Raw genomic sequence first — 15,509 nt, 5'->3', positions numbered from 1 at the left:
TTCAACGAAATAAGAAACATTTACTTTAACAAGTTCAACTCTGTAATCTCAGATTTCAAAATGCTAAATGATCTCTCAAAATTATAAATACTCCTAGGAGAAGGAGACAGGGCATCTCTTGCTGCCCAATATATATCAACATGACACAACCTGAGGGACAGTGAATGACCTAGACACACACAACACACACGTTGCAATGTTTATGTAGTTTTCACTTACTTGTATTTGTATTTTTAACTGCAAGTCAATATTTATTATTATTATTATTACTATATTATCTTACTTATCTGTATATATTCTAATAACATAATTTTCTGTTTATGTTTTTATTTCACACATGCTTTATGAAACATATGTTTCCCACGCCAATAAAGCCCAATTGAAGTGAATTGAATATAGACTTAATCTCAGTGTCGATGTTCTCTTTCATTGGGAATGATTTTCTTCTCTTTCTCCATAATTGGTGTTTTGTGGTATTTGCACTTTACTATCAATAAAAACTAGTCTTCTCAGACTGCACAAGGATTTATTCCTTGCCAGAGGAGGAAAGCTCCTCAGTGAGCCATTTAACTGCCCATTCCACTCCTTTTCACAGATTTAGTGCTTCTCAGAGGCAGCTATAAATGGTCCTGGGCCTGAGCCGGCCTACATCAAAGACAGCACTAAATTAAGACTAAACTAACTCTTAACCACCTTGGCCTTGTCTTCTTAACTGGTTTTCTTGTTTGCTTTCTTTGTTCTTTTGTCTTTTATTATATTTGGCTTGGTTGTACAATGGGGAAATTGTTGTTATCCATCAGCCACACATGGATGCTCTTCTTTTGTTTCTTTTTTTCATCAAGGACAAACTTAAGCAGACAATGTAATTTACAGCAGTGCACTGCTACACGTTAACACACTTAACCACATTCTCTCCTGGGAGTTTTTTACACTGGGCAGAGCAGCTCCGCTAGAGCAATTGGAGGTTAAGTGTCTCTTTCAGGGGCTTCTCTACTGTAGTGTTTGAGTAAGGGAAAAGCTTCTATCAGTCTCTCTTTCTCCATTCTTCAGTCCAACATCATTATTAATTTTAGGTTGTTCAAAATGGTTGCCAAACACATTAAAGAGACTATCTCTGGAATCTAGTTAGTTGTACTCCCATCTGATCCAGGAACATGTTCAGCCAGTTGGCAACTTTAGGTGTCAGTGGTCTATCTGATATATCCTCCTGCCCTCTTAGTGTCAGTTTAAGTTGAATCTAATCTCAACTCTTTCTCTCCTAACAGAGCCATCTGTTGTACTGGCTCTGTGTCTGGCAAAGTGGGCAAAATTTAAATTTAAATAATGAACTTTTTGCAGGTTGTCTAACTGGGCTGGTATTTTCTATCTCCTAGAGACAAACGGTAGCCAACATCAGCTTTATAAAACAATATTGTTTTAATAGCCAACATTTGGCCAAATGTGGAATTGACGTTTTTATAATCTTTGTCTCTGGGAGTATGTCACTTACCATATCTGTCAATAGAATATAAGCCTAGGGCACCTGACTACAAAAATGCATATTGGTATTTGTATTGGCTAGAGTTAGGATACAGTCTTAACATAAAGTTATAAGGCCTTTGTGTCCATTTCAGAGGTTCTCTAACTATCTGACGCTGTATGTGGCTGTTTCAGCCTCTTTAGGATCTTGGTGTCTTGCATGTGCGGACTCCTGGCATCTAGACTGGTGTCAATTCTCTGTGCACATTAAGCAGCTGTGGTGATGTCATGGTTAAAGAGGAGGGAGATCTAAAGATGAGTGAGTTCATGTGCTCCATCTGGGTTTTATTCTCTAAGAGCAAGAGGAAAACACAATATGAAGGAACAGCAAATGAAAGGCTGTACCACAGTCCCACTCCTGGCATCACTCATCCTCATTGGAATGGACTGATCTTAATCACATCAGACTCCTCTCTCTCTCTCTCTAACAAGGACCTATTGTCCCTCTCTTTATTGCCACTTATAATGAGAATATGACAAGTGGCCATAAAATAGCCGTGAGCTCTTAGGTGTTTCTGTCTTTTTCTGCCCTGTCTGGATGATGCTTCCTGTAGTGCATAGTAAATACTCATTTATAACACACAGTGCTGATTTAGTGTTAACATATTCCATGTGACAGTACATAATTTAGGAGTGCATGCTGTCCTCATTCTGTCAGTCATGGATTCATCCTCTGTGAAGCGCAGAGAAAAGTGACTGTAGATTTTTAATGGTACACTGGATCACTTTGTCAAGTGCAGGTCTGTCCAGTAGCAAATTCATCTAACTGATTGGGATGAAGTGCTGCATTTGTTAATGTGAATTTAAATGACAGCATCCCTTCAATCCAAACAGGTTGCAGTTATTTTTAATGGCTTTTAACTGAGAGCCTAATCTCTCTGACCATTAGAACTAATGAGTGTCATTCTGCCATTCTTCATTTTTAAAGCCCCTGATTTTCTTTCAACTCTGAGCCTTGATTGTTTACTCAACAACTTTAGGTTATCAGTAAAAAGTTGTGTTTTGTTTTAAATCTATATATTAATGATTTTCCATTTATACCATTGATATGTCTTTACCTCTCTAAGCACCTCCCTTTTTCAACCACAGCTGCACACTCTGGGAATGTTAAACGGCTTTGTACCCCAGAAATTGTGCCAGTGTTGGCAGCTCCTGCCACAGTTGCTAGTTTATTCAATAAGGGGATAGTCTGTGCAAAGTGCCTATCAATGGCAGAGTACTTAAAGAACCCACAGGGGCATAGGATTTCCATTCCAAACTAGGCCATTTGTTTGTGGATTTAGTGTGTGCACGTGTTGATGCGCTGTCTATCTCAGCACACAGGCTGCCTGTCTAGTCTCTGCTCTGTGGGTTTGATGATGGTGCATGCATGTGAGAGACACAGGGCTGTCTTTGTCTGTGCACTGCTTAATCTGCTTTGTGCCTGAATGCTCCACGTGCACAGGGACCTTTGTCATCCTTTGAAACAAGCCACCCCCTTGTGTCTGCATCACTGTTTGCTGATGATCTGAAAACAAACAATAAAAGTTTTTCAGGCGGCACCCTGCTCACGCCAGGCATCAGTAAATACTCTTCATATTTGAGAGAGGGCTGAAAAAAGGCTCGCTGCATTGACCCACGCTGATGCCTTTTGAAATGCCACAGTTAAGCTCTGCTGCAGCGATGAATGACCATAGACAGCAACAGACAGACAGTGCCTGGCAGATGCTCTGTTGTCCAAACAGAGAACAATACGTGAATAGAGTACAGTGACCAGCAACATGAAACTGCTGAATAATACAAGTATCTGAATGTGACACACTGTCTATTCAATTAGTGTCATTACATGATGTTAACAAATTCATGGTCCTAGCATGTCTGTACTCTGATTCCATTAACCTTCCCATTTCAGTGTCAAGCCTGCTATATGGTAATTCTATTGAGAAACGTTTTATCTTTGGAACTTGAGTTACTAATTAGGAATTTCCTGACTGTAAACTGGAATCTGCCAGCGTTAATTTGATTAATCTAAATGCATTTTTCACTCAAAAATGAAATTGTATCTGATGTGACCATTCACATTGACTATGCTAAACACCACTGACACATTTTTACTTGCTTGCTTGTATTTGTTTTGTAAAGTTTGCAGATATTGTAGCAACATTTCCTTTTTATGTAACCAGAGATTAATAATGTAGCTTTTTTCACTTTTCTACTGCTCAGTGGTAGATGTAGGTTATGGTTATTATTTATACTTACGAGCAAGGTTTCATGATTTTAACTTTAAAGGGATGATTTGATAGTTTAATGGTTTAGTATTTAAGAAGCCTTTATGACTCATGATCTAGGAGTCAGTCTGCTGAAGTGTCTGTAGATGAAATGGAGAAATGAATGAAAAACATGATATGCTCATAAACATTTTTCTCATATTATATTTATAGTTATAAATCAGAAAGCTCCATCAACTGCTCTGTGGATGGATTACGTTAATGCTGATTTGATCACTTGGTTACTTAGGTATGTACTTTCATTTGGTCTGTGTTGCAGGTGTACAAGCAGCCAAGAAGTCTGGTATCCCAGCTCCTAGAGAAATTCCTTCTACCATAACAAGAGACCGCATCTCTCTGAGGGACCAGCTTAGGAGTTCTACCACTAAGAAGATGGTTTCTAGTGCCAGCACTTCCAGCCTCTCCACCCTGGCAAAGCAGACGCGTAGTTCAACCAAGTCCCGTGGAGATGCAGAGGGTCAGGAAAGGGGCCTTCTGGAGTGCCAGGTGAAAGAGCTGCTGGCTGAGGCCAAGGCTAAAGACTTAGAGATCAGCAGTCTCAGGATGGAGTTGCAACGCTGCAAAGGTAAAGCCTCCACTGCTTCCTCTTCACCCTCACCCAACTCTGTCTCACACCAAGAGCCTGCTGCAGATCAAGAGCAGGGTCAGATGGCGGAGGCCCTTGTGCTGGTTGGGGAGCTGAGGGAGAAGAATGGGAAGTTTCAGAAGGAGCTGGCAGCTCTCAGGGAGGAGAACCAAGCTCTGAAGGAAAAGCTGCTTTGCTTGAAGGCCTCTCCTCTCACTACTACAAACACAAGCAGCCCCTCCAAGCTTTTGGTGAATGGCCTGCCCTCAGACTCCTCAGATCCGCAACAGGACAGCCTCCCTTCTACTGCCAGCCCTCTCAAAACCTCTGTTTCCTCCAGTTCTGACATCACCAAGGACTCACCATCACCTGACTCCTCTGAGTTTGAGAAGATCCCATCACGTTCAGAATCAGTGAGCAGTGGTGTCAGTGGGGAAGCCGTTGCAGCGGCGGCAGTAACCAATTCAGGGGAGCAGGATGTGTCAGTGCAGCGCCTGACAGAACAGATTCACAAGATGGAGGAGAGCCACCACAGCACAGCTGAGGAGCTGCAGGCAACTCTGCAGGAGCTGGCTGACCAGCAGCAAGTGGTGCAGGAGCTGACTTCTGAGAACGAGCGCCTGGCCGAGGAGAAGCGCCTCCTGCAGACCTCACTTCAACAGCAGAGGGAGCGACTGGAGGTGCTGGCCCAGAAGAATGAGGCGCTGGCTGGCCGACTTCAGGAGCAAGCTCAAGCTCAGGCCCAGAGGGAGGAGGAGCTGGGTAGCCAAGGGCCTCGGCTGGCCGAGCTGGAGCAGAGGTATGCCGAGCTGGTTGAGAGCTCACGCTTTGAACGGGAGAAGCTGGTGGACATCCAGCAGCAGCTGACAGGCAGCCTGCGGGCTCTGGAGGAGGAACACCAGGAGGCCCAGGGCCAGGTGCACTGCCTCAGAGAGGAGATGGACAGGCTGCAAGCACAGCTGGTCAGGGAGCTGGAAGCTGGAGGTCAGGCAGCTCGGGCCGCAGAGGAGCAGAGGGCAACAGCAGACTGTCTCAGACTGGACAACAGTAGGCTGAAGGCGCAGGTGGACATTGAGAGGCAAAAGGTGGGTGAGCTGAAGGCCATGCAGAGTGCCAGTGACAGCACTGAGGTACAGAACTTGCTGAAAACAGCCCACGCTGAGAGAGACAGGCTGGAGGTAGAGCTGACAGAGCTGAGGCAGGAGCTGCTACAGGCCCAGGCTGAGACTGAGCATGTGCGAGCCACAATATCCAAGGTAGGAGGGGTGCAAGGTTAAAACTAATTTTCCATCTTGGGATTTATAGTATATATGATTGACTGCATTTTTGTTGAGCACAACATACATATACACAATATTAAGGGACTACTGAATGTTAGAGATATTTTGCTGTTTAAGAAATACTCACAGATGGGAAGATGGGTCAGAACATGACAAAAGGTATTAGTATTTATCACCGAATATAACATGTTTATTTGGAGACAATTTTTGGAGACAAAAGTGGTGTGTGTGCAAACCAGGACTTGAATTATATGTGACACACTGTGTTCAAAACAAGTTTTGTTCTCTTAGCTCTGACGTCATTAGTTGTGTTGTGTTTGACAAAGCTTTCGGCATTCCCTAAAGAACAATCTCCTCATTTACTGTAAACTATGAAAAAGCAAAGCGAGCAGTTCACTCGTTTAGAATCAGTTAATTGATTTTTGTTCAGATGCTGTACTTGCAATGTAGTGATTTTCAGGAATAGATTTGAAAGAGACCAAAATGCTACAGTTACGTATCTAGTAATAGCTGTATCACCAGTCTAGCAAATGCTAATGATTAAAAAATGTGAGTCAAATAGACGACTATGACATTTTTAATAATTCTTGGCTCAGTCACCACCTATTGAATGTGAGCATAAGGACACACTTTTTCCACAATGGTTCAAACATGACCATTAAACAGGCTTTACAGCAGATATTGGGTACTTTTCTTCACCACCACAGCACGTGAACTCATGTTCACTCAAATTGTTTTCGTATGTTTCTCAGTAGTCACTTTGGTTTTCCCCTTCAACACCACAAAAACCAGTAAGGCTGAGGCAGTGTGGGTTTGGGGTCATGTTGGTGGTTGTTGACTCCAAAGTGAGGCGTGTCACCATCAGCTTAGTGATGTTGTCATTGTTGGACTGCGACTACGATGCCAACAGTAGGGTGGTCCACCAGTGTGTGACCCTCTGAGTCACGCTTCTGTCCTCTGCCACATGGGTGGGAGAGTGAGGCCACTCCATAACTTCACTCACAAACATCCTAATATATTAGAGCCACATGGTGTCAGTCCTGCATAACTACATCATTTACTTATTTTAGCATGCTATGCTCACAGAGATATGCTTTACAGTGTCATTTCTTATGTGACAGCAATCATCATGGTACACTGACTTCAGCTTCAGTGTAATTCAATAGTTGGAGCAAAGAAGCACAGTGATGCAGTCAGATCTAATTCAGACTGAACTCTTTCCATGAGTCACTGTCACCTTGCATGTCACCACTGTTTAAACAGCACTGCGTGGATTCCAGTTTAACTGCTATAACCATTTATTACTATTCACAACCTAGTTGAATGTTTACATTTGCCCTTATTTCTGTGTGACTTATATCATACTTGAGATCCAACAGTTTTTCATCAGACCAAACAGTGTAGCATATCCGATTAAATACCTTAACATCATTTAGCCTGCTTTAATTACATTTTGGTTAGTGGTTTCCTCACACACACTGCTTGTCTTTTTCATCCATCCCTCGTGGGCACCCACAAATCTTGTCTTGATACAGCTTTTTTTTGGAGAGCATCTTTTATCTAATCTTTTGAAAGATAGAGATGTAAATAAACACCATCAAGGTCAAATGGAAATACTGCACCACAAGAATGTCTGGAAGATATCATAAATTATCTTGTCTTGAGCCAAAGATGACTTAAGCGCTTCCATCTAATTAGCACAGTGACAGCCCACAATTACTTTCACATGAAACACTGCCTCTTTGTTTTAACCCATCTCTGTTTTAATCTCACAAATGCGCACACATACACAGGTGGAGACCAAATGCCAGCAGGTTCAGGAGCGGGCCGAGAGGAGGGAGCAGGAGCTCAACAGCCGAGTGACTTCCCTGGAGGAGGCCGGGATCCAGGCTGAGAACCAGGTGAAGGAGCTGAAGGAGACCATCTTCGAACTGGAGGACCAGGTGGAGCAGCAGAGGGCCGTCAACTGCCACACCAACCAAGCCGTCCTGGACATGGAGAGTATGTTCTTTTCACTGGCTGTTCAGTTCTCTGTGGCTCTGTGGAGTCTTTTAACCAACAGGCTTAAATGTAATCTAGAGAAATGAATCAGTCAATGGTTTCTAATATTTAGTCCATCCTCATCTATATGAATGGGGTTCACTTGACAAAATATTAGAAACACCTCCAAAATTACCATAAAGTTGAAACAATACCTCTTTAAAAGAGTTCCCACTTTCGTGAAGGTAGTATTTATTGCAGGGCAGCTCTATTAGACTGCATTAGTTTAAACCACATGTACCCTATAATAACCTTACAAACTGGCAACTCAGACTACTATAAGAAAATCAGGTGCAAAATGTGGGCACACTGTAACACATCTGTCTCTGACTTGCCATTAGTGCAGTTGGCAAATGTTAAATGGCTGGATACACTGTATTTCCACAAGCTGTTATGAATCATGACTGTTGAATGAATATGAGGTTGGTCTGATACTAATATTATTGCAGTGATGAGAAACATTTCCAGAAAGATCTAATACTGTGCAGAAGTAACTGTTTCTTTTTAGGAGCCTGTATGCTATAGATTGGCTGCTCTATCTTCACTGAGCTGTTTAGTTGTGAATGCTGTGAATAATTAGTGCAATTCTGCCTCTGAGTCTACAGTAAGTTGGACCTGCAGTTCTCATAAACCTTGAATTTGTCATTGCAGATCTTGTCAGAAAGCTGGAGGAGCAGAAAGCTGAAGCAGAGCGACAACTGAAAGTCTTGAGTAGACAGATGAAGGTAAGAAAGCTTCAATATGCAGACCAATAAAGCTGCTTTATAACATCTGTGGTGCCATGATTTGTTAAAAAAGCAGTTAGGACATCACAGGCTGAAGACACGAGACAGTGCATTGCATTAGAAAGTAAATAGGCTACTTCTGGCATGGCCTGTTGAAGCATTGATGAGGGTTATAGCATGAGACAGAAGCAGTGAATTTACAGTAGCCATATTGTGGTGAAATGATGAGTGTCTGGAACAGAATGAGCATACAGATGGACAGCAGAAAAGTGAATTATGTCTCAGTTGTAGATTGAAAAGTTGGTATGGAAGTTTTGATGCCTTTTACTGCCATAAAACATTTGAATCATGTGACCATAGCCACTGTCCTCTGTTTTACAGCCATCCCTCAACCCTACGGGGATGAGGCCAGGATGATGTGCTAGTGCTCAGTTTTTCCTTGTCTTTTTGCCAAAATGTTTGACCTTGGAGTCATCTGTCCACCAAGTGTTGCTCTAGTAGCATCCAGGTGGGCTGTTCAGCTATGTATTTTTTGGCAGGCACTGATTTTCTCCATGGTATTCTGCCATGAACGTCATCTGTTTTGTGTTTTTTTTTCTTTAAAACAGGCATTATCAAGTGAACCAGATACCCTTTTTCTGGATTTCACTGTCACTTCCTTGATATTCATTTTGTACAGTGCTCTTTCAGTGATCGTTAGAACTTATAACAATGAATATAGGCCTACAACTTTTTTCTTTTACTTCAGCGACTTTCTCCAGTTCGTATTGACTTCATTTTTAAGACCAATTAATGCTGACATCCAACTAAAATCATAGGGTTCACTAACAGTTCCTGTCAGTTGATGATTTCTGTGTAAATTTGCCTGTATGTGTCAATACTTCCACATCTACCTGTACAGTATATATCCATATGTTTGCGTCTTTAGGATGAAAAAGAGGAGTGGCGTCGATTCCAGGCGGACCTCCAGACGGCAGTGGTGGTGGCCAACGACATCAAGGTGGAGGCTCAGCAGGAGCTGCGTACACTCAGGAGGCAGCTGCAGGAGGAGCAGGATCGCAGTGCAAAGCTTTCCACAGACATTGAAGCCCTGCAGGGAGTCAGGTACCATCTCCACCATACTCCTTTTTTTCAGTTCCTCCCCCAAACCCCCCCTCACCCCCCCAGCTCCCCTTGTTCAGCATCGGGCTGCAGTTCCTTTCTCTTTCAACACAATGTGGATATGAGATACCTATCAGAGTCTTGCCATATCCCCATCCAGTGTTTTAAAAATGTGGTACAAACAGTAACATATTATAATTTTAACTCCCAAGAATCTCTTGCTTAAGAGGTTTCCAAAATTCCTATCTGTTATCAAAGCAGAATAAAATGTTCACCAGGATGTATTTAGTGTAGACATTATTTAGTTCATATCTTTGTATTTCACAAGATTAAGTCCTTTGAGTTTCAGAATTTAGGTTCCTGGGATTTGGCAGACTCTGTTGGTAAGGTAGCAGTCTCCTGCAGTATTTCCCTCTGTGTATTCTACTTCTCTAAGCTGCTGCCCTCTCTGTCTCCCTCTTCCACACTGACCATTGCCCTATAGTAACATTCAAACCTCACACTCCACAATAAACTACAGTATATTGATTAGAGGAGATTATCATTATATGAGAAGGCAGACATGGTGGCAGATCTTGATCCAGGTGTGTTCCAATGCAACACTGAAGCCAGTGTATCATGCTATTTAAGATTTCATGTAGTGTTGTTGCACTGTGGCCATGCAGTAATGTGATTGATGTATTTATAGAGAGCATTACATTGGTTTGTGTGTGAGTATACTGTATATAAGTGTTTTTGAGCGTGCAAATGCCATGGGGTTTTTGACAGTGTTGTCCCCTTTCATTATCATGCCAGGTCAAATACTTCCTGTGGCAAATTGCTTAGATTTGCTACTGTATAGCGCTCTGTTTATCTGTGTGGCCAGTCATGGTATAATCCTTTTAAGCAAGCAAATGATCTCTAAATGATATGACCTCACAAACCACACAAAAGCAGTTTTAGTATATAATAGTAATAGTAATATTTGGTTTAAAACCAAATATGTCTTGCTGAAATTTCAATACAGTCGTTGTGAATTCATTACTGGTTTTAGACCATGGCTAAATCAGCGAACTTTCCCCGAGATTAGCTGTTTCGCTGCGTCCACTCCCCACCTCCAGCAGCTCCCTGTGATGACCCTGTCAAAGATGTCCCTCTGACAAGCCTCCCTATGTAAAGTCCAGGTGAGTTCCCTGCCCTGCCAGCCCTCTCTCAGCCAGCCTGCCTCTCCCTGCCCTGTGTGCTGCTGCTGCTCACTGACCTTCCTATCTGTGTTTGGCTTCATGTTGCTGCTTCAGCCTGTCTGACTCTGTCTGTCTTTCCATATGCTGGCTGACTGCACCTTCAGGACTATCTTACCTTTTTGGTTTGCTTTGCCTGATTCTTTAAACCTACCGTTCAAGTACATGTATCTGGTGCCACCTGCTGTTCTTTGAATGAATAACCCTCCTACTTTTTTGGTTAAATAGCAGGATGGTCTGCACGGCATGACTGGATTAAACTCATGCTATGCATAATCTGCGTCAGATACATTTGCATAGCGTCTTCATCACCGGGTGATTTAGTCATACTAGACATTATGAGTGACCTTATTAATCCTATGAGGTATGCATGGAACAGAGTTAAAAAGAAGTCCAGAAGTGCCCAGAGGTCTGCTTTTCATAATAACAATGTTAAGAAGAAATGTAAAATCTCAAGTTTTGCTGCAAATGTACAATGCACATGTAAATGTTTAAAATACAATATTTGTATACAGTAGTTCATCTTCCTTCTTCTTTTTCTTTTCAGAATAAGCACCGGAGCCACTTTTGATACCAAGACGGCAGTAGAAGGACACTAGACAAGTGCCCCCCACCTCAGCACCACGTGAAGACAGTGTTATTGTTGCACTTATTACCTTTCTGTGTCATTCCAAATGTAATGTGGTAAACCAGTCTCATTTTAAGCCACAGTGACCAGTGTAGATGCAGTACACAAACAGTCTGGCTTCCATTTCTCTAAATGTCCTTTAGAGCCTTTTGATGAATAATTCTGGACTTTTATTTTCAATGAATGTATTCTTTCTTTGTAAATTCTTGACCTGTGTTAAAGAAATGCCATATGTTCGGAGGACTCTCTTTTTTTTTATACTGTTTGAGTATCTGCTTTGTGCCTTTTTAGAAAGTTAAGATGGTAGAGGGTAATGACCTGTTACAAAAAGCACCATGAAAAAAGCAGGATGAAGTGGGAAGAAGACTTGGTAAGTATTTAGTCAGTGGCAAAGCTGAAACAGTTAATATTCCCAGCATTCTGCCAGAAGAAAGTCAGACTTGTAACATCAGAAAATCCCCAATGCAATGCAGCAGAATTTAGTCCAGTTGATATTATTAAAAACACGAGGTGGCTCATGGTTTTGTGCTGGACCTCACATTTGCTTTTCTTACTATTTCTGTATCAGCCAAAATACTTTCACTTTGACCTCTGTTTGCTTACTTTAAAACTTGACAATTCTGATCTGTTAAAAAACAAAACTTCACTTACAATATGTTTGGTCTTTGGTCCTGCAGTTGGTATAAAACTGAATGCAGTGTCATATTTAGCCATTAGATAGCACTATGGAACACACAATTACCATACACGGGTGACATCCTTGTGGACATACTGGTATCATCTGCTCTGTTACTGTTTGTATATGTATTTTTGTCGATTCCTATATTCCTTTTAAATGTACAGAGTGTTAATTCTTTCTGCAAGATAAAATAACCAGGATGATTTTGATGTAAGCCATGCTGGCAGATCCAGAGCACTGCCAGAATTAGATTTTAGGACTGCCACAAACACAGACAGCTGTACCTCAGAGTCATTTTTTACTCTCCTCAAACATACCAAAACATTGATGACCATTTTAACACAAAGACTAAGAAGACTGTACCACATGTTCCTAAAAGGGTTATTTTTCCCTTAAAGCACCACTGTCAGATTATGGGTTGAACTCATTTTCTATACTTTTCCGCAACTTTACTGAGAAGTTAAAATAGAATCAACCACATGGACTTTTTATCTGAACCTCAGAGTTCACTCAAGGCTCTGATACTTGTTGATCAATCTTGAACCGCTATGTTAAACGTATTTAGAGATTTCTTCAGCATCCTTTTTAATGTATCAGATCCTCAGATGTTGTGATGTCACTTATTTCATCTTTGAGCCAAACCCTTACACAATATTCTGCGGTGTTGTAGTATAATGGCACATTGCAGGATCTCAGGTTCTACTTAAAGTCCAGTTTTTATCAGATATTCAATTTTGTTAAAAGCCATATTGTTCTACCAGATAATAAGGTACTGGTGCTCAAAATATAAACATTTGGGTATGCTCAAAAATACCATCTAGAAAAAAGTGTGATGGTAAAAGTGTGATAATGTAGGTCATTTTCTGTCTGTAGTAAAGCCCTTTAATGAACAATTCAGTGAATGTGCTGTTAATTTATTCTGCAAAGAAAGACTTAGAAAGTCTTGTGACTGGTTTTATGCCTGTGAAAGAATACATAAGTGTATTGTATGTCTGTTTGACTGTTGTTCATTAGGAAAATGAATAAATGAAACTACACCAGTCCTGTGGTTGTGTATCTCTTTCAGTCTACACTCTTTGGAGGTGGATTGAGTGCAATGTTTAAGACAGAAATTCTTTACTTGTCATTCATTCCTCATCCATCACTGTAAAGACCTAATTCCCAAAGTCCAAATCCCTCACTCTGTAGCCTGGAGTCCAATGTTCACCAGGGGCAATGGTTAGAAAGTGTCTTGATGATTGGACTGCTCAGATTTTGTGTTCCAAATTTAGATCTGGTTATCTGCAACTGGTGATCGGTTATTGACAGTTCAAACTTCAAACTATGATCACATGATGTTGTCAGGTAATCTCGTAAGATAAATAGTAAAGTGAGGGTTTTGAGTCTAATCTTCAGTTCACAAATGAAGACATGCTGTCTTGTCAGATTCTCCTCTCCCCAGGTATATGTATCGCATATGTCTCTACACAGCAACCCTGTTCATTGTGTCTGTTAGGTCCCAAGGTGATGAGGTGAGGGTGTCCGACTCCGAAAACAGCCGTCACTGGTGCGGCATCTCCATGATCCCGACCACACCCACTGACGCCAGCGGAGATGCCGACTCGGAACCCGGAGCTACTGTCAAATCCCTCATTAAGTCCTTTGATACTGTTGGACAGAGTGAGCACCGAGCACCTCAACACACACACACACACACACAGATAGGGAATCCCAACACAGCAGTATAATTATAGAGGCGAACAGCTGGTGAGATCTTCAGCGCGAATATCTGTCATTTCTTTGCAGCAAAGTCATGTGCAGTTGTGCCTGGGCTGACCTCAGGCAGGTTGGAGGGTTTTTCATAATGTGACACCCATAAAAAACTGATGATGTGTTTGATAAGTCTGTGACTGATGAGGAGGCATTTTCATTTAATAACTTTAGTTACAGGAGCACTGTGGAAATGGTTGTTCTTGTCACATGTTCTCTGCAACTTCAGCATGTGTCATAGCATATTCTAATTAAAGCATATTAAAACCTCAACAGTGAATGTGACAAGTATGTAGAGCTGGTTTCGATACCGGTGTCAATACAGTACCGAAGTTTTAGAATTATTTTCTGACAGCTCACTTTGTCATGTGAATGCAATTATACGTTCATTACTGAGCTGCTGTTGTACTGGACTGCATTATACTGAGGGGTGTTTCTAATTTTTGTCCTTCCCATTTACATACATGAGGTGGGCAGAATTTAAAACACCTCTGAATATAATGCAACACCACCACTACCTATGACCTCAATGTTAAAACATGTCATTCAATTAGCATCTCTATGACTGGGTCAACAAAAACTGAAAATTATAGGCAACATAAAAGTAGAATTTATGGCAGAACAGTTGAATTGGGTTGCATTAGACTGTACAGGTGTACCTAATAAAGTGGACACTGAGTGTATAACCAAAGAATAAGTAAACAAGACTAAGAATCTGACCACAAAATAAATGTCAGCTATGGGTACCTGAGGGTTTTTGATACTTTGATACAAATTTAAGTATTCATAAAGTATTTGAGGTTTGATACCTCTCTCACTTTACTGTAGGCCTAACTATCATTTGCTAAACATTTGTATGTTATATTCTGCTCCTGGTTTTAAATACTACAGTTCCTTCCTTTCCTCTTTTTGCTCTTCATTTTTTCTTGAGCTATACTGGCTGCTGGTCGTCTCTGCAGAATTAATATTTACAGTAATTATACAGAAGTCTTGTTTACAATGTCATATGTATAATAATGTCATAATTATTTACTGATATTAGAAATTATATTTCTTGCTCTTTTGGTACAATAATCAATGGGTATATTATCTGGTCTTTCAGATGGACCAGGCCACGCAGTTCAAATGCATTCCTCCCCAAGAAGCCCTCTGAGTGGGATCCCTGTACGCACCACACCTGCTGCAGCTGTCTCCCCTATTCAGGTATTTTCCTTTTTAAAATGTAAAAAAATACTTCATAAAAGTGAAACTGCTGAAGAACTCTGATATGAGGAGATCCCTGTTCTGTTTTATGTTCTTTTAGAGACACCCATACATAAAGCCACTATCAAAGACGTTGGAAAAAAGAATCAACCATGGAGAATTCTCTCATCAATATGGTGTGTAACACAGATGTGGTTTTAGCTGGAACACAACACATGGTGTCTAATTTGCATGTTTATCCACATTTCATTTAGCAGTCATAGTGGAACAAATAATGGGCCTTGCACTGTGCTTTTAGGTCAATGGACAGCCAGCCAACTATGAATCAGTTCCTTTAGAAATGAGTAAGGCTGAAATGTCGGATATAATTAGTTTACACATAGAGTCAAATGAATAGATGAATAAAGATATGCAAACATCTGACTACTGTTGTTTGTGTGGATAGTTTTGATTGATTTTGTTCCTAGAAAGTAAATACTGTGAATGTGGTGACTGAGTTCTTAAAATGTCTGCATCTACAGTCAATCATTCCTT

General features: G+C 41.1%; 1 protein-coding gene across 5 annotated transcripts in view; it reads left to right on the top strand.

Annotated features, from left to right (window-relative positions):
* The window catches only part of specc1 (sperm antigen with calponin homology and coiled-coil domains 1), a 70,656-nt gene that overhangs the window by 32,605 nt on the left and 22,542 nt on the right, over positions 1–15,509 (top strand). For all 5 annotated transcript variants that reach the window (XM_044222114.1, XM_044222115.1, XM_044222116.1 and 2 more), the window contains 7 exons: positions 4,045–5,606; positions 7,424–7,631; positions 8,322–8,395; positions 9,324–9,499; positions 13,519–13,682; positions 14,875–14,975; positions 15,076–15,151. In XM_044222114.1, the coding sequence (XP_044078049.1) occupies positions 4,045–5,606; positions 7,424–7,631; positions 8,322–8,395; positions 9,324–9,499; positions 13,519–13,682; positions 14,875–14,975; positions 15,076–15,151 (2,361 nt within the window). The remainder of the gene's footprint in view (positions 1–4,044; positions 5,607–7,423; positions 7,632–8,321; positions 8,396–9,323; positions 9,500–13,518; positions 13,683–14,874; positions 14,976–15,075; positions 15,152–15,509) is intronic.

The sequence above is a fragment of the Siniperca chuatsi genome, linkage group LG14 (genome assembly GCF_020085105.1).
Source record: "Siniperca chuatsi isolate FFG_IHB_CAS linkage group LG14, ASM2008510v1, whole genome shotgun sequence".
Lineage (NCBI taxonomy): Eukaryota > Metazoa > Chordata > Actinopteri > Centrarchiformes > Sinipercidae > Siniperca > Siniperca chuatsi.
Note: the sequence above shows the minus strand (reverse complement) of the source record. Positions and strands in the feature narration are given on the sequence as shown.